Source organism: Lontra canadensis, unplaced genomic scaffold (genome assembly GCF_010015895.1).
Source record: "Lontra canadensis isolate GAN:19392208 unplaced genomic scaffold, GSC_riverotter_1.0 scaffold1, whole genome shotgun sequence".
Lineage (NCBI taxonomy): Eukaryota > Metazoa > Chordata > Mammalia > Carnivora > Mustelidae > Lontra > Lontra canadensis.
This window is the reverse complement of record NW_022630995.1, coordinates 48,529,506-48,549,938: the sequence shown is the minus strand read 5'-3', so window position 1 is coordinate 48,549,938 and position 20,433 is coordinate 48,529,506. Positions and strand designations below refer to the sequence as shown.

The window sequence follows — 20,433 nt, the reverse complement described above, 5'->3', positions numbered from 1 at the left end:
CAGCAAACTTCATTTCAACACACATGACTTAAGCCTGCTCCATGCCTGGTACTATGCTAGGCCCTGAGAGAAAAAAGAAAATGAGTAAGATTCAGATTCTGGCCTCCAGGGACTGACACATAACTCTGATCCAAGACAGAGTAAGAAAACTACTAGAAGAGAAGCATGGAGTGTTTTGGCAGCCTCCCTGACTGATCTATAGCTTTTTTTAAAATACAGCTTCCTGAGCATGGGTTAGGTTAAGGATAAGGATAAAGATAAAAGGCCTCCAACCCCATTCACAATCTAATGTCACCCAGATGGAAGACCCTCTTCCCAGCCTCATTTCCCACCATGCCCATGACACAACTAGCCACTCATCGTTTTTCAAACATGTACCAACATTTACTCTTTCAGTTCTTTGTTCACAAGGCTCTGTATGACTAGAATGCCTTTTCATCCTCTTCACCACCTAGAAATCCCTTACTCTTCCCCTAAGATCCAACTCAGCGATCTGCAAGGTGAAAGTGAACAATGAGATGTCATCCCAAGGTCTCTCTCAGCCTATAAGTCAATGATATGTGAATTTAAGAAGTATATCAAACAGTTTACCTTCCTTGAACCATGAAGCCATTCCTGATGCCCTGAGACATAATTCCTTTCGGTCCTCTGAACTTCCATCCCACATGTTGCTAAAGTGCTGAACATACCAAATTGCAATTAGATGCTTATTTATTAGTTTATCCTTTCAACTAGAATGGGTATAGCTCGAGGGCAGGGTCTGCATCTTATTTAATTTTTATTTTGTATAACCAACAGTTACATGGCCATAACTATGTGTCAACCACTATTCCAAGTATATTGCATGTATTTATCTATTTAATCCTCACAACAACCTTATGAGATAGATACCACCATTATCTCATCTTGCCCATGAGGGAACTGAGACATAGAGTTTAAACAACATGCCCAAGGTCATACAGCTGGTAAGCAGTGATCCATGATATGAACCTAGCTCTTAAGTGCTATATTATGCTGTTTTTACTTATCTCTGTACCCTCAGTGCTTTGCCCAGAGGTCTAGTATTTAAAATGTGGAGCTCAATAAATGTGTTTTAGCTCACTAAATGAATGAGCAGATGATCACTACTGGTTACCCCTAGCTGGATTCTCTTGAAAATTTCTAGGCTATAGAAGTTAAGGGTAATGAGCAGACTTGGAGAATGTTCAGAGAAACTCAAGAAGATGGAAATGAAGAATTATACCTAAGGATTTAGGTTGCTTAGCCATGAGAAGCATAAGCTGAGGGCTGCTTTCATAATTATATTCAAGGCCAGGAAGGCTGATTCCTGAGGACAGTGACTGAGCTGTTTTTCTCCACCTCCAGGGAGGATGAAGAAGCAGAACTGGTCCTAAGCTGCAAAGGGTGCCATTTAAATCCACCACAAGGAAGAATTTCCTTAACCTAAGAATTGTTTGTTAGACCTAAGAATAAGCTATGGAGAGAAGCTCTATAAGGTTATCTATCTTCAGCCTTTGGACTTGCTTCTGCTCAGAATGAAGAGCATAGCATGTGCTATGGAACCAGCAAGGAACTGGAACCAGCAAGGAAAGGAGTCTTCTTAAACATACCATTGTGTCAGATATGTAACAATGAAGAAGAAAAGGAACTTGTGTTCTAATTAACCTAAACTCTTCCATGTTCTACATTCAAAGGTTTCTTGCTAAGTCCATCACACCTTTGACATAAAGTCAAAACTGGTCAGTCCACATCCTCAGGTGCTGACTTTGACACAACATCACCATTTAATCATCTGATAGATTGCTTTGGTATCTTGAAGCAGACTTCTCTAAACAAGAAGTAAACTCAAAATGTGAGTTACTATTCCATTGATCCCAATGTAAGGTGCTTCAAACATTAAAAAAATGAATCCTTTCCTGAGAACAGAAAACACCATCAAACCTACTTATTTTTCTTTCCTACATAGAAACCAAAACACAAATAGTAATGGAATTGGAAGGGAATTGGAAGAGGGAGAGAGTACACAAAATTATTTCTGTATTTGACATTATTTCAATAACACGATTCTGCTTTATTTTCACTTAATAGAGATAAAATCTTACACTTATTTGATGTTTTACAGCAGATGAACTTCTTTCAAACACACAGTGTTTCACTGAATTTTTACCTGGGAGGTAGATATTTTGCTCCCCATCTTACAAAGAAGAAAACAGCTCAGAAAGATGAGGGACTTGTCTAAGGCCACACATCTAGCACAAGTAGATCTTCCTTAGACCTCCAGCTTCCAGGCCTACCATTTCCCATACATCATAGCCTATTGGGCACAGACCTGCTGAGTACTGGAAAAGACTTATTAGAAGTCTCTTTCACTGTGTGCAACCTTTTTCAGAGCAATGTAGTTGGCCTGTCCCACCTTGAGGAACTCAGCTAGTCCAACAACCTTAGGAGACCTGCTGAACTCAGAGAGAGACAAGTATAAGAGACTGTTCTGTCTGCCTCATGTAGGGCATATCCACCATCAGTGATTTAGGAGAGCCAGGATTCTGATTCTAACTAACTCAGGCTTTTACTGCTCAAAAATTATGTTCCTCCTCAGACTTCAAGCTATATTACAAAGCTGTAATCATTAAGACAGTATGGTACTGGCACAAAGACAGAAACATAGATCAATGGAAGAGAAGAGAGACTTAGAAACAGACCCTCAACTTTATGGTCAACTAATCTTCAACAAAGGAGGAATAATATCCAATGAGGGAAAAAAAAAAAGATAGTCTCTTCAACAAATGGTGTTGGGAAAATTGGACAGTCATGTAGAGAAGAATGAAACGGGACCACTTTCTTACAACAGACACAAAAATAAACTCAAAATGGATGAAAGACCTACATGTGAGTCAGGAATCCATCAAAATTTTAGAGGAGAATTCTGGCAGCAAACTCTTTGACCTGATAAACAGCAATTTCCCATTAGACATGTCTCCAAAGGCAAGGGAAACAAAAGCAAAAAATGAGTTATTGGGACTTCATCGGAATAAAAAAGCTTTTATACAACAAAGGAAACAGTTAACAAAACTAAAAAGCAACCTGTGGGATGGGAGAAGATATTTGCAAATGACTTATCACATAAAGAGCTAGTGTCCAAAATCTATAAAGAACTTATCAAGCTCAACACCCCCCCAAAAAATATCCAGCCAAGAAATGGGCAGAAGACATCAACAAACATTTTTCCAAAGAGAACATACAAATGGCCAACAGACGCATGAAAAAATGTTCAACATCATTTGGCGTCAGGGAAACACAAATCAAAACCGCAATGAGATATCACCTCACACCAGACAGAATGACTAAAGTTAACACAGGAATCAACAGATGTTGGTGAGAACGTAGAGAAAGGGAAACCCTCTTTCATTGTTGGTGGTAATGCAAACTGGTGCAGCAACTCTGGAAAACAGTATGAATTTTCCTCGCACAGTTAAAAATAGAACTACTCTACAACCCAGAAAGTGCACTATTGGGTATTTGTCCAAAGGATACAAACATAGTAATCAAAGTGGCACTAGGCCCCCAGTGTTTATACAGTGTCCACAATAGCTAATATATGGAAAGAGTGAAGATGTCCACCAAAAGATGAATGGATAAAGAAGATGTGGTATATATCTATAATGGAATATGACTTAGCCAACAAAAAGAATGAAACCTCACCATTTTCAATGACATGGATGGAACTAGACAGTATTATGCTAAGTGAAATAAGTTAGTCAGAAGAAGACAAATATATGATTTCACTCATGTGGGATTTAAGAAACAGAGTAGATTAATATAGGGGAAGGGAAGGAAAAATAAAGTAAGGTGCAAACAGAGAGGGAGGCAAACCATAAGAGATTCTTAACTATAGGAAACAAACTTAGGGTTGCTGGAGGAGAGGTGAGTGGAGGATGGGATGATTGGGTGATGGGCATTAAGGTGGATGCTTGATATAATGAGCACTGGGTGTTATATACAACTAAATTCTACCCCTGAAACTAATAACTCAGTATAAGTTAACTAAAGTGAATTTAAGTAAATTTTTTTAAAATTATGCTCCTCCTTAAAAACCTGGCTCAAATGCCATCTACCCTGTGAAATCATTCCTGCCCTCTTGCACCATGTGGATAGACATAATCCTTTGGTGCTTACAAAGGATTATGTCCTTACAAAGGACTGGATCCAGTCTGCTTTGGCCCAGGCCCCATGTACTAATTAAGTGTTCCTAACCTCTCTGAAACTCCCTCATCTATAAAATGAAGATACTACTCATATCTCCCTAATGCCACAATGATAAGGATTCTATGAGTTAATATAAGGAGAATTCTTAAACAGCTCTTCACACAAAGTAAGCCCTTGATCAGTACATTCCTAATATTATTATCTTCTGTGAGATTTCTGAGCCCTCACTGGGTTTTGTTTATCTTCCTAGTATAAAATACAGTATTACTTATATTTATTATAACTCTTCTCCACCATTTTGTTAGTTATTATCCACCCCACCATGAGCCCAGAGACCATTTCTGTCTGGTAATCTCTTTTTGAATAATGCCACCCATATCCACCTTAGACACCTTAAAGAAAAACCTGGGGACCATTTGACTCTTCCCATATCCTCACACCGTGCATCAGTCAATCATCAAATCCTGAGGTTGGTATCTTCTATATATTTCTGAATTTCCCCTCCATCTCCATCTTGTTTCCATGATCCAACCAGCCCTTACTTAAAATAGTAAAGCACCTTCTTCACTGGGGTTTTGGTCTCTACTCTTACCATACCTCAATTTATCATCCACACTGAAATCAGAATCATCTTTCTTTAAAAAAATAAAAAAAAAAATTGATCCTTACGTCATAACTCTGCTTAAAACCTATCCATAGTTCCCCACAGCCATTTGAAGCTAGTTGGTCTGACCACACAGGACCTCTCTACTCTCTCCCTCTTTAGACTCATCTTCCACCACTCCTGCCTCACACTGAAACACTAGAACCCAGAACAACTGGCTGCTTAACACACACCTTAGAGTCTCTCCCTTTCCTGTCTCTGATCTGTTCTCTCTAGCCCTGAATTATCTTCCCAGTTCTTTGTCTTGCTTAAAGCCTTATTGGCTCTAGATTTACCTCCTCTATGAGCTTATTCTTCAGTGTTTCCATGATACAAAGCATTTTATCGTGCTTCTGTAATTATAATGACCTGCTGCACTTATCCCACCATGACCTCAAATTTAAGGGCATTACCTCTAGCTACTTTCTCATCCACTTAACTGTGGATATGCTTGGCACATAGTAGGTATTCAAAGAAATATTGAGTAGCTGAAAGCATTATATAGACAATAGGTAGACAGTAGCTGACACATATAGTGTGTGTAACGGGTCACTTTACAGTACTTACTGAAGTGCTCTTCTAGTATAAAATACAATATTACTTATATGGAAAGCACTTTCCATAAATTAACACATTTACTCCTCACAACAATCCTATATGGTAGCTAGGATAATTACCTCCATTTTACAGTTGAATAGAGGATGAAACTGAAGCACAGAGAGTTTACATACTTAGAAAATGATGACCCCAAGTTTAGAACCCAGCAGACTAGCCCTAGATCCCATATTCTTGACGCTTATTGTGTAACACCTGTCTAGATAGGGGTACTATAATAAATAAAGATACCTAAATAGACACAGATAGAATGGTCTAGCTCCAATTTTGCCAAAGAAAGCCAAAGCTCAGAGCAGTAATCACTTCCCCCTCACTAACCAACTGTGGAACTTGGGGCAGTCACTCAGCCTCCCTGGGCCTTGGTTCTTCAAGCGCAATATCAGGGCCAGATCATGTCTCAGCTTTTTTCCAACTCACATTTGCAATTCCCACAGTTCGGCAAGATTAATCAGGGTTGAGTTTGTGCCAGGCTCAGTGCTAAGTGCAGAGACACAGAGGCAAAAAAGATGCATCTCTGCCCTGAGAAATTTATCTTCTTGTGGGGGAGACAGGCACAGACAGGCAGTATTGACAGACAAGCTCAAAACGGACACACCGCAATTACATCGGTTATTTTAAAGGAAATGACCCTAAGATACAATATTATTCAGAAACAAGTCCTTTGCCCCTCCATAAGGTCTTTCAACTGTCAATTGCCAGAACAAGAAAGTAGCACCATGCTCCCCTTCCCCCACCTTTCTTTCAAGACCTCACTCAAGCATAATCCCCTCGTTTTACAAGCGAAGAAGCAAAGTCGCTCCTTAAGTAGTTTGCCAGTGGTCAGATTGTTACCTGGTGGTGTAAGCCACCACCACCTCTGTCCCATAGCTGGACCATGAGAGGCAGGAGCATTAACTTTGACATAGCCGCTGTTGGTTTTCCAGTATGGGTTATATGCTTAAATGGATTTTCAGATTTACAGTTGATTCTAGAAATTGCATCTACTTCATTTCCACCTCCATGGGTAAGCTGGTGCATTTAAGGCAAACAGCATCCAATTAAAATATATTCTGAAGAAGTGAGTGAGCAAGCCATTTTTGTTCAACTCTTAATTTAAAACACAAACACAAAAACAAAAACAAAAATAAAAAACTATCAGGGGGACTTCTCAAATACCAAATCCCATCACATCATTGTGAGATGAGACTGTTAAAATACGTATGATCAAAATATAATTTAAAAATATACTCTGAGAGGCGGACTTGTGTAAGAGCAGTGGCCTCAGGGCCAGTCTCAGTGGGTCCACATCTCTTTTCAGCACCTTAGCAGCTGTGTGACCCTGGGCATGTTCCCTAACAGTACTAAATCTCAGTCTCCCCACCTGTGCAATAGGATCAAATAATATCTCTCTGTCAGAGTACTAGTAAGAATTAGAAGTGTAACTTCATGCCTGGTATAGAATAAGGGTTAAAAAAATAAACGATTAAAAACATTTTATTAAAGTCTTAATGATTCAGAGATTGATTATTCTATTAGAAAATTGTCATGCTCTCTCCCTTTCTTCCTTTTGCTTCCTGCCTGCCCACATCACAGCTGCTCATAAACTATTATTCCGTGAGATAAAAAATGAGATAAAATTCAATTCAGATCACACAGCAACAAAAGTGGAATTGGCACTGGAGTCAAACAGGCCTGAACTTGAGCACTGGATGGCTTTTGACAGGTTATATAACCTCCTTGAGTCTTCGTTTCTTCATCCCTAAAATGGAGGCAATCTTCTAAACCTCTAGGCGTCTTACAAAGATGTAAACAACCACATACATACACACACACACACACACACACGTATGCATTCATGCACACACACACACACACAAACCTCTTAACACTGTAACTGGTAAATAGTAGGTATAGTAGGTAAATAGGAAAGTACTGGATCATTTTTAGTAAGAAATGCAGTATTTGGCTAAAGTAAATCTTCAACATCACTCACAACTTATTTTAAAAACAGCTTCATCACTACCATGGATGGCTAAAGGAAGTCATTGTCACAAAGCTCTTGCATTTGGTGCCATCATATTTCATTTCCTCCCTTGGGGACAGCTTGACTGTCAGCAGAAGTAGGCCAACTTTGTGCATATGTGGACCTGGCATGGCCATACTGATGACTGGAACATGGGGCAGATGTAGTCCTCAAAGCAAGGAGGCAGGTGAAGCTGAAGCTGACACATTTGACATCTTTTCCATCCACTGCCATGCATTACTGAGTCAGGGAGACCAAACCAGACATTACGATGTCCTTTTTATAAGCACCACTTCCACTATAGAAGCGTTTCTGTTATCAAATGACAGGGGTTGACCAGCTATACAAGATCACATCTTTGGAAGCAAGTAGCAAAGAGAGCATGTTCATTATTTGCCTTTGAGAAATTACTAAGCTAAAGGTTCATGGGATGCTGACATTATAGGACATGTGCTTTTTTACATAAACATTTGGCTTCCATGTTTCTAATTTAAATATTTTGTCTACAGAGATCTCTGAGTCATCTGCTCACATCCTTTCTCCTTTAATCCTCCCTTGAGGCAGAGACTATATATAAAAATGCTAACTTTCTAAAGGAAAACACATAAACAAAAGACAAAAATCTTAAAGTCACGACTACCTACCATAAAATATCTGAATATTTGTTTAGACCCCCTGGAGACCCACCACATGACATTCTCAAAGTAGCACGCAGAGATTCATTCTGTATCCTTTCCTACTTCCTAAATAATGCTCCCACTCAAAGTGGAAGGACGCCAATTTCATGGCAGGCTGGAGGATGTTTTTTTCGGAAGCTCCTTACTTAACATCACAGTGCTTAGAACAGAACATACCTGTCAATATCAGTGCCACATTTCTCTAAAATTTCTCCTCTGCAGGAGAAATTTTATGAAAAGTTTCCTTCTTTTTATAAAAAGGGAGAATTATTTTTTATAATTGATGTTGAAAATCAACTAATTCCCGAATCACCATTTTTTTCTGTGAAACTTTCTGCTACAGACAAAACGGAAAATCACAGTTTCATTTCATCCACCACCACCCAAAAGAAATGCTTCATGCTTGGAAATGTTCTGTTTCCATAAGGCAGTGTCATTTAAGGGGAAAAAAAAAAAAAGCTCTGGCATCGCTCTTCAATATTGTTGTCTAATTAAATAGCAATGCAGTGGATGCTTAAAAGTATGCATTAGAGGTGTGTAATGTGTAATGTGAAGAAGAGTAATCAAAGCCATTCAACAGGATTTAGGAAGGGATTTCAGTTGGAAGCTTATGAGACAGGAGCATATAATTTTGCTAATTTGAAATAGGTATTGTAACATATAAACATTACTGCTTTGCATATTTTAATGAAAACTGCCTCTACACCAAAATGAATCCTTTAGCTTGAACTCTCTGCATACCACAGAGCTTCTAACTATTATGAGTTCAGCATAAATAAGAAAGGCATGCAAGTTGCATTAAAAGATGGTCACCTCATTAAAATAGGTTAAAACCAAGACCATATTCCAAGCTACTATAACACCATAAAGTAAGTCTGATGACAGGTGTTGTATTAAATTTTTATATTACAATGAACTTGTACTCACACAAACCAAATCTGCATGTTTCCTTTGATATACACCTGCAACTTGTTAATTCAAGGGCCTTTATTAAGAAAGTATAAATTTAGCAACATCTATGGATTTGTAAAACCCCATTAGCTTGCTTGAGAATATAGAGTAAATTCATTTGGAGTCTTATTTGCATGGTTTACAAAGAAATGGAAATTAATGAGGACCTTTCCCAAATGGATGTGCCTACAGATAATGCAGTTCTGCAAAAAGACCAATGTGAGTTACCTACACTTGGGCTGAAGAGTTGACAGAGAGACCAGGGTCCATCTGGAGCTGAGGACATCACTTACCTGCCAGCTCGCTTCTCGCTGAAGGCCTTTTTTCCAGTCTTCTTCCAGCCTGGGGGAGGTCTCATCCATTGCTGATGCTGCTTGCACAAACTGCATCCGCCAGTGGCTGTTACTCCCTTTCGTTGCAAGCCTTTACCAAAGCGGCAGCGAGGGCAGTTCAGGGGCAGACTGTCATGGAGAAAATGCCAGGCCAGAGGATGAAGGATTGGGCAGGAAGAAGCCACATGGGAATAAATTTGGGATACATGGGGCTACCCTGACAGCTGCCGACTGGCCAGGCGGGAGGCCAGCTTAGCCACTGAAGGTCCAGAGATTAGGAACAACTAAGTTCCAGGGCCAGCGGACAATGGGTCATTCTTATGCTTCTGGCATAAAGGTCAGAGGAGGGAAGTGTGAAGGCATGCTTTATGCCCTGGAAATATGCATTTCGATGTGTGCTCCCATCTTCTCCTCACCCCAACACACACACACACACACACACACACGCACACACACGCACACGAATTTGCATTGTTCTGCACTGTGGCATCAATAGGCTGGAATATCCTGGAAGTAATAAGTTACTTTACATAGAAGCAACACTTTTCATTTGAACACATCTCCCCCAGCACCATATGAATCACTCACCAGCCAGTAAACACGAAAAATAGCAAGCTCCCTTGGGTGAAAAATAGACTGATCCCTATAGTTGAATCCTGAGCATCTACAGTCCCTGGTTTCACCCCATGGGATGTTTTGCCACAGACACTCAGCCTTGACCATGGACCTCAACCCTTTTTCCAAATGATTATCCAAAATGATCAGTTTGGACAGACTCCTCAAAATGTGGGGCTAAACCAACCCAAATCTAAGCAAAGTCTGTCCTGCTTCACTGGTTTCTCGCACAGAATGACCCTCTCTTGCTGTTCAGAATTGATTACCTATAGTTTTAAGGTGTGTAGCTGGAACTACTGTCGGTAGTACCTACTTCTTTTCAGTTAGAACAGTGGTTCTCAAACTTGACTGCACAACAGAATGAAGTGGGAAGCTTTGTAAAAACACTATCACCAAGGCTTCATCCCCTTCAGAATCCAGGATTAAAATAACAGAACTCAGTTTTAAGTATCATTTGAGGTTTCTCTAATCTAATCACTCTTCTGAGGCTTGAATCCCCATGACCCTGTCAATACCCCTCCAAACAATGCTTATACCACCATATATGGTAAACTCACCACCTCTGGAGACAGTCTTGTTCCATGGTTGATAGCTTTGTCCCCAAATGAATCGATATCCTTCCTCTTGTCACTTCCATAGTTGTACTGTTGTTGTTGTTGTTGTTGTTATTGTTTTTAATTCCATAAGGAATAAGAGTAAAACCTATTCTGTAGGACAATGCTTCAAAGATCCAAGGACAATAGTGGTCCCTGCTTCAAGTATCTGCTGAACTGTCTCTTTTCCAGGTGAGATTTTGCTAGTTCCTTCAGCAAACTATGTGAGAGGCCATTGGGTAATTTCTCCATCCTGGTTACTGGCCTCAAAATATATCCCACTACCTCTAGTGATAATGATTGTAATATTCCAGAATCCAGGCTAGTATTTCTGTTATGATCTATCATGGCACACAGAGCTCAATTTTCACATACCTTATTTGGAAAATCTTCCCAATAAAAAGCACCATAATAATTATAAGAGTGGCCAGCATTTACTGAGCTTGGAGTTTGGTACCCAGCACTGTTTTAAGTGCTTCATTGGCCTTACCTCATTTATTCTTTACACAGATTCTATGAAGTCATCATTATGCTCCTGATTCATAGATGAAGAATCAAGAGGCAAAGACATCTGCTCAGGTGATGGGCCAGGAGTCAACTCAGATCTGACTGCAGTGTTCTAGATCCCTCCCTCATGCCAGTCAATGCCCTTTTACCTGTGCAATCTTGGACTGTATTGCCTGTCTTGACAATCACACCTCACTGATATAATGCCACTGCCAGTTAATACAAGTAGGTTTGCTTGCACCTTCAGATTATAGATGAACATGTTTTATAGAATAGAACCTGCCATACAAGCCTAACTTGCCATTACTATCCATTTAATGGTCACAAGACTATACATTGCCCCTCACCTCTAACAAAGCAGATAAATGCAAAATCCTTCCTTTACTTGCTTGGCTTCTCTCTTTTATTTAGAATACTCAGATGCTTTTTCAGAGGTTATCCTGAGGTGTAAAAGGATATGAACAACAATAAAAGGAGACAGGCCAGAGAAACAAGGGTCCAGAATATTTTCCCAGACCCTGGACTCAATGGCAGCTTCACCAATCATCAGTTCTTCCCCACCTCCTGCAAACATTTAGCAACAGGACCCCATAAGGATATCTGGGAGCAATCAATTTACCATTTGAATCACATCATCTGCAAGGTAGCTCAATCAGTTGTGACAGAAGGCAGGACACACAAAGTCTTTGAAATAAAAAAGACCTAGGTTTGATTAGCAGCCCCATTATTATGTAGCTCTATGTCCCTGGGTAGGTCACTCAACCTCTCTGAACCTAGTTTCCATGCCTGCCAAAGGGAAGCATTATCATCTCAATTAGGCATATTATTGTTCATCAATACCTCGTTCTCTTATGTTACAATCACACAGCAAGACAGGATTTTAAGCCCCTTAAAATTAAGCATAACCACATGCCTTGTTTTGGTTAATAGAATATGAGAAAAAGGATGGGTATCACTTTCCACGGGGAGGCCTTGATCACCAGCACTTGACGGTCAGCCCACCCTTCCCCATAATGCAATGATCACGAGGCATGTGTTGATAAGGTATGCCTTAATACGAAAGCAGACTGGATTGTTGAGCCAACTCCTGGAGAACAGTTGCCTTGGAGAGTAACCTGGACCAACAACAGACACTATGGGAACAAGAAATAAACTTCCAGGGTGGTTTTTTCCCTCAGTACAACCTAGTCCACCCTGGCCAATACACCATTCTTGCTATACAGAATTGTCGTCACAATAACATGAAATAATCCAACTAGAGTATTTATTGCAAGCCTTGAGTAAGTCTGAAATATTATTTTAAATAGATTCCATCACAAGCCCAGTCTGCTGTACACATGTACCTCACACTCCAGTATTTCCCCTTCTTTTACAGCCTGCATTTCTCCTGCTCATCAGTTAGTAGCTTTAAGCATGCAATTTCCACAGATGATGTAAAAATATGAATTTTAAAAGGAAAGGGTAAAAGTGTTCAATAATGCAGTGTCACTCTGTGTCAGAATGCAAACTCAGAATAGCATGACTTTGATGCTACTTATCATTTAGCAAAGAAACTAATGAAAGCAAAATGAAGCATCAAATAATAAATGTACCTCAGTATAAATTTGCTACTAATAAAATAAAGTACATGTCTCCAAAATGTAAACATAATGAGAACATACATGAATAGAGGAGCTTATTAAATAACATAGCTTTTATTCACTATTCTGAAATCAAACAACGGAAGAAGAAGTAGTTTTGTTTCTGTCTTTGTTAAATGCTTTCATTAAAAGAAGTTTTGACTATGAAAATAAACTATAAGGAAAGTATAAATAACACTCTGGTCAGATCACGGCACTGACATTTTAAGACACAAACTCTAATCTGTCCTGGGACACGACTGGGAGAGACTTTTTTTTTTAATGTTTTTTTCAAATGCAAATAATACTATGACCCATGTTATGCATTGTATTGTGTCTTCCCACAGAGATAGGTTGGAGTCCCAACCCGTAGTACCCCAGAATGTAACCTTTTTTGGACACAGGGTTTTTGCAAAGGTGATCAAACTAAAACAAAATCATTAGGGTGGACCTTGACCCAACATGACCAGTATCTTTATAAAAATGGCCTGAAATGTAGACAAAAGTACACACACAGGGAGAAGCCATGTGAAAATGAAGGCAGAGATAAGGCAATATACCGACAAGCCAAGCAACACCAAGGATTGCCAGCAAATCACCATTTTTCCCTCAAGATAAGCAGCTTATTAAGAATATGCTGACTAGGGGCGTCTGGGTGGCACAGTCACGTAAGTGTCCGACTCTTGATTTTAGCTCAGATCGTGATCTCAGGGTTGTGAAAATGGGCTCTGTGCTCAGTGTGGAACCTGCTTGGAAGACTCTTTCTTCCTCTCCCTCTGCTCCTTCCCACTGTGCTCACTCACTTTCTCTCTCTCTCTCTCTCTCTCTCTCTCAAATAAATAAATAAATAATCTTTCTTTTTTTTTTTTTTAAGAATATGCTGACTAATAAGAAATAGACTTTTAGAATTTATGCTATTTCCTTGTGGAAAAGTTATATTAAAAAATTAAAAAGGGAAAATCTATACAAAACACATCATTAGTCAGTCCTCCCTTGATTCTGAGGAAATTTCTTTTAGCTTATACAATAAAAATGGGTTAATACTTCATTTTAAGAATCAAAAGTCTAGAAAATAAAGAGTTTTCCAGGTGAATTAAACCCTGCATTCCACTGTGTCCAATGAAGGTATGATAAGGCCATAAATGTGTTCAAGTAGATACGGATACTCTGTCTAGAGAAGAAAATGAAAGGAAGTCTGGGCCAGGAGAAGAGGGGCACATTGATGAAAATAAATAGGGAGCCAAAGAGTCTCCAGGCAGGGAAGAAATGGATGGTCTTTTACCTACTGATAAGATTTTGCACCTACTTTCACTTAACAGCTGGGCTAGAATATTTTTGAGTCCTTATCATCCACTTTATTATACATTCTTCCTTCACATCCATTCTTACTAAAATTTTTCAAGATATTTCCTTATAAACATTTACTTCTGTTTTTGCTTTTTTTTTTAATTGGAAGCTAATAGTAAGGTGTGAATCATCAAATTTGTTTCTCACACACACTCACAAAAAGAAACTATAATAATGTATCAAATCCAAAATACCAGAGGTGTCTGTATATTAACTCTAACAAAACAAAATAAAAATAAATAAACAAAATCAGCTATCATAAAAATGATAAATCTGAAATGGATGAAGTCTGGCCCTATAGCCATATTTTGAAAAGGAAGAAAAAAGTATTGGTCTTGAGTTCATTGTTTCACTGGAATAATTAATATTTACCATTCCCTGCATGAAATATCTAAACTGAACTACAACGATACCTACAAGACTGTAGCCAGCGGAACACTGAAACTGGCAAAATACTCTTTCATATACCATGAACTTTGGGTTATATGCTTACCAAGATTCACTTGTGTTTGTTACAGCCCTATTTATGCCAGTTGTGCCTATTAATGTAATTACATAATTTAATTAAATAATATTCCTATAAAATATGAGTTGCAATGGAAAGGGAGTTGTTGCTTTCCTGAAACTAGTCAAATGTTTTGGAAAGACTCAATAAAGAAAAAATCCTTTAAAAAAATTACCATTGTAGGGGCAAGGATCATAAAAATCTGTACAGACCTCTCTACTTGGGTTGCTGGTAACTGTCTTTACATTCTTAATTAACACTGAAGAAATTGAATCTAGAATTTGTAGAGGTTCCTTTAGGGATACAGCTTATACAAAAAAAAAAAAAAAAAAAAAAAAAAGATACTCCTCCAGCTTATAGCAAAGACCTTGGCTCCACCTCAAAACAATGATGAATAAATGTGGACCTTGTGATTTTAAGCAAAAGTCAAATGTTTTGTGTATGTATGTGATTTATGATTCCCCAACTTAATCAACTTATGTGATTAATCAGTCAACAACCATTTTCAATTGTATGGAATAAGAAGATTTCTACGATAAAAAAGAAAGTGGTAAACCGGGAAGAACTTTTTCTTAACCTGCATATAATGAGCAGGGATAGAAAGCAATAGACTCATATTCAAACCAAGAAACAGAATCCATTTCAATACCAAAGTCTACTTAAATCACTTAAGTGAGAAACAGCCTAGCTATAAGTATAGGCATTAAATGTTGTATAAATCTGAGCCACGTAGACTCCAATTAATTACTGCATGATATTACCATGTCTTCCTATAACTATGTAATAATACCAACTGCCTATAATCAGAAGGATTTAGTAGACATTTATTGATGGAAATCAGATGATTTCATCCACAGTGTCTGAATTACTTTGATATGCTTGAGCCTGAAGCAAAATAATGTAATAAAAAACAACATACAGATGAGAACCTCAATTTTTCTCTACGTATGAATCTGTCACTGATCTGAGAAGAATCAAATCTAAGTCCAAACAGGTGAAGACATTCCATACTTTATCCTTCCCAATTCAATATAAAAATAATGATTCCCTTTCCAGTATGTTTATACAATATTCCTGACTTTATGGTATCCTGGATATCGAGGGAACCCAGAGACACAGAGTATTGCCTTAGTAAATGTTAAACAAAGTAGAGATGAATTACAGAATACTTTCTTTTTTTATTTTATTTTATTTTTTTTTACAGAATACTTTCTTAAAAGAGTTTACTTGAAAGATCATCTGAAGTCATAAGCCTTCAAAATAATAACTGACAGACTAATAAGTAGAGCAGGAAGGTAGATCTTATGAGTAAGATGAATGAGAAACAGGTTATACGGCAGGCTGGAAATGTCTTTCCATCTTCCTCGTCCTCCTGCCCCTCTCATCCCAAAAAATTTGTCCAGTAGACTGTCATGGAGCTAATAAAAAGTCTGCCAGTCATACATTTTGGTTTTAAAAACTTTCTTCTCACTATCTATGAAACCGTAAATACTCCTAAGAGGAGTAGCCTAAAGCTTTATCTCCTAACGCTTTGACTCAAGTTATTGTCCAGTTCAGCTTGAAGAGTAAGACTTTGCAACCAGGTAAGGAATGAGAATGGAGACAAGGGGAACTTCAGAAGAGGAGAAAGGCTTGGAACAGTGAAGGTGAAGGACTGCCAAAGTCCCTCAGGCAAAAATAAATTTCTGAAATAGGAATTCAAAGACTCATGAAAATTGACTTTATCAACCACCAAGTTCTTTTGATTAAAGATTATTAAAAACAATCCAACTGGTTTACATAGTTACACACATACTTAGGTTCTCATTGCTGTTACGAAATGTCAAGTTGGCATGGGCAGGAGGGTGGGAGTGGGTGTTGGGAATCTCTTCCTTCTTCATTTACTCTTGATAGTAACATCTTAACACAAGGGAAACCTCAAGATACTGTTTGAGAATTTCAAAATAGGAGTGAATTAAGATGTGAATTGAGTTGCAAGGTAGGCTTGTTTCTCCAAATATATAGACCAGCATCACCTAGGAGGTTGTCAGAAATGTAGAATCCTTTATCCATTCATCTGTATGGTGACTAACATAACACAATAAAAAAAATTAATTGAAAAAAAAATTAAAGTACCAAAATAAAAATTAAAAAATAATAATAATTTTAAAAAAAAGAAATGTAGACTCCTGGGCCTCACTCCAAATCTACAGAAGTTCATTTGCATTTTAACAAGGCTAACTCATTAAGTTTAAGAAACAATAGGAAGTGGGGCGCCTGGATGGCTCAGTGGGTTAAAGCCTCTGCCTTTTGGCTCAGTTCATGATCCCAGGGTCCTGGGATCGAGCCCCGCATCAGGCTCTCTGCTCAGCCCACCCCCCCGCCTACCTCCTCTGCCTACTTGTGATCTCTGTCTGTCAAATAAATAAAATCTTAAAAAAAAAAAAAAGAAGCAGAAAGAAACAATGGGAAGGAAGATGTACCTTGAAGGCCTATTTGCACAGTAAGCTTTATTATATTATTATTATTATTTATTATGAGCATAGGTTTAGAGTAGCTTAGAAATAGAATGACTGACTAATATTACAGGTTGGGGCACCTGGGTGGCTCAGTCAGTTAAGTGTCTGGTTCGGTTTTTTTTTTTTTTTTTTTTTGGGGGTAAATTATAATTTTATTTTTGTTCACAAAAGTAGATATTATTAACTTTTTAAGTAAACCAAAATATGCTGGCTCATTTTAAGCAAGTTAGGATGCCTTTTTTTGAAATGTAATTGAAGTGTCTGATTCTTGATTTCAGCTCAGGTAATGATCTCAGGGTCGTGAGATCAAGTCTTGCAATGGGCTTCATGCTCAGAACAGAATCTGCTTGAGATTCTCTCCCTTCCCTGCCCTTCCCCCTGCTCACACACACACACACACACACATACAGATGGGCACTCTCTCATGCTCTCTCTCTCTCTCTTTCTCTAAAATAAATAAATAAATAAATAAACTCTTTTTAAAAAATGTTACAGGGAACAATTTAGTCCCCAACCAAGAAATTGCTTGGTGCTACCTTGGGAGAACCTTCTCAGTGATCTCACTTTCAAAATTACGTAAGAATTTTTATAAGTGTGGTGCAGTTGGTATGAAGAGCAGGACTCCTGCCCTTCAATCACTCAGCAAACTCAACATACATGACGATTCTACTTATTAGTTCAGAAAAACAGCTGATGACAAGTGAAAGAGGCCTCCTCTGGACATTTAGATGACTGATTTTGTATAAATCGATTTTGAGTGCCACAAAATGTCAGAAAATACCAAATGAGGAGAAAAGAATCAATAGATAACCTTGGAATTAAATGAGTGATGAATAATCTTTACCAACTAAAATAAATTAAATCATGAAAACCAAGTCAAAGTAACATCAAGGATCTGACTAACAACCACACACACACACAAAAAATACAGGTCCTCCTTGACTTATGATGGGGTTACATCCTGATAAACCTATAATAAGTTGAAAATATGGTAAGTCAAAAACACACTTAATGATATACCCTACCTGACTTACAGTTGGGTAAAATCACCTAACAGAAAGCCTGTTTTATAAAATAATATTGAGTATCTCATGTAATTTACTGAATACTATACTGACAGTGAAAAAACAGAATGGTGGTATGGGCACACAATGGTGGTATGTCAGTGGTTTACCCTTATGATCATATGGCTATGTGGGAGCTTGGCTTATTGATGCCACCTAGCACAATGAGAGTACCTTATGCATATCACTAGCCCAGGAAAAGATCAAAATTCAAAATTCAAAGTACAGTTTCTATTGAATGTGTATCACTTTGGCACCATTATAAAGTCAAAAAATCTCAAATCGAACCATCATAAATTACATCCATAATTTAGAGGTGAGGCCACTTGCTACAAACATGCATGTTCATTCTTCTTTCCAGAAAAGCATTATGACAGGAAGTACAAAATAAGAGCTGAATTCATACTTTCTAGCTTCTATCTGAACATCCATAATTTTTAAATGTTCTACAACAAAGAAGCCAATTTGCAGATGCAGACCAGGTATTAACCTAGCAACCATGAAACTAAGCACACATTTGTTTAGCATTTTCATCATTTATAGAGTAAGAGTAAGGGGACAAACTCTATAATATATTTAATTCACTTTATTTTATATTCTAAATGTGCCTATTACAGCTATCAAATAAACCAGAAATGTATAGACAGACCAAATGCCAAAATTCAAATTCAATGTTTTTCTGAGTCCCAAACTGGCATCAGAGATAAATCCAGTCCTATAACAGAAGTCAAGACAAATGTCTTTCTCCCTAAGTAAACAGCTGCAAAGTAGTGTCTTCGTACCATTTTATTACTCATGGATGCTAAATGCATTAACTGGATACCTACTATGTGCTAAGAATGGTGCCAGGTACTCGTGATTAAGAGATAAAGAGAACACGTCCCTGTCCTCACCATCCTCTGGGAAAGTAGCTAGGTAAGCAAATCATTTCAGCTACAGATAATATCTGAGTTATGGAGAAGGAAACATGCTTGCACTACCTACCTCAGGGATCCATACCATCCCACACATTGACCCCAGCATAGTTCAACTGTAGAAATCCCACTTATACGTCAGTGCCCTTTACAAAGAGCAACATGAAGACCTTGTCCCAACCCTCGGTGTAAAATCCAGATTTAAATGTTTGGGTGGTAGTATTTTTAAATATAATAATTTCTGAACTATTTCCACAGTAATGTAGACTACAACACCAGGACTTTAGGGTGCTCTGACCTATGGAATCTTTTTCTTTTTAGACTCATTTCCAAATCCAAATATCCATGGATGCCAACAAGACACCAAACAGACAAACTCTCCTTTGATAGATTCCAGTTAATGATTGTATACACAGAGAAATTTGGGGACAAGAATCCTTCTGACCCAAGAGCCCTGAGGCCCTGTTTCCCCAAAGATCTCCTTCAGAGGAAGACCAACCCAAGATCAGCAGAGATGGTCTTTTGAATGGCATTTAACAAAGGCATGTTCCTTTGGAGAGCTGACATTCTTAAAGACAGAGGGATAGGAGCATGCACAGCAAAGGAATTCAAAAATGTAGCCTTTTGGGGAAGGTTTAAGGAGTGGATGGGAACTGTATTTCTTGGAGTAAGGCAGAAAGAGTACTCTCTGGGACCTTTTTATTTCCACTGTGTTGGAAGAAACCACCCAATGTTTCCAATTCAGTTCCATCGAGGAACAGCAGAGGAAGCAGAGGCTGGGACACCTTTTCTCCAAGAGGCAGCCCACATGGAGCGTATATCTAACACTTGTAGATGCACTTCTCATCTAAAGCTGAGTCTGCCACCCTACCTAAAACAGCGCTGGGAATCAAGACCGTGAACAAATTTAGAAACCAAATTAAGCCAAGACTATCCTGCAGATGGTAAAGACATAGTAAATATACTAAACCAGGGGCCTGAATCACATCACCGGTCTAGAAAATTCCTTGGCACTACCCTTTGTTACAATGGTAGATTTATAGACGAAAGGCTGTTGAGTACTTACTGCATGCCATGCACTATAATCTTTATTACAATTCTATAAGGTGTTATCATTATCTCTTCAATGGAGATGAGGGAATGGAAGCATGGAAAAATTCAGTAACTTTCCAAAGTTCTCATGGTCTTTAAAGGGTAGGACCTGATTAAGTGGTGATTCCAGAACCCCTTCTGATAGCCACACCTTCACCTGCTGTCCCTCTTAATCACCCTTCACAACAACTAAGGGCCATGATGGCACCTGCCACCAGGTTGAAGACTCACCCAGGGACTCTTCCAAGCCATATCC

The 20,433-nt window shown here is 38.4% G+C and overlaps 1 protein-coding gene across 2 annotated transcripts in view; it reads right to left on the bottom strand.

Annotated features, from left to right (window-relative positions):
* Positions 1 to 20,433, bottom strand: part of PPARGC1A (PPARG coactivator 1 alpha) — a 639,925-nt gene that overhangs the window by 284,896 nt on the left and 334,596 nt on the right. The window contains exon 1 of one of the 2 annotated variants that reach the window (XM_032854040.1): positions 9,385 to 9,552. The exons of the other annotated variant lie outside the window; for it this stretch is intronic. Coding sequence (XP_032709931.1) covers positions 9,385 to 9,480 — 96 coding nt within the window. The 5' untranslated portion in view covers positions 9,481 to 9,552. Of the gene's footprint in view, positions 1 to 9,384; positions 9,553 to 20,433 lie in introns of those variants that run through there. 2 annotated transcript variants of the gene reach the window in all.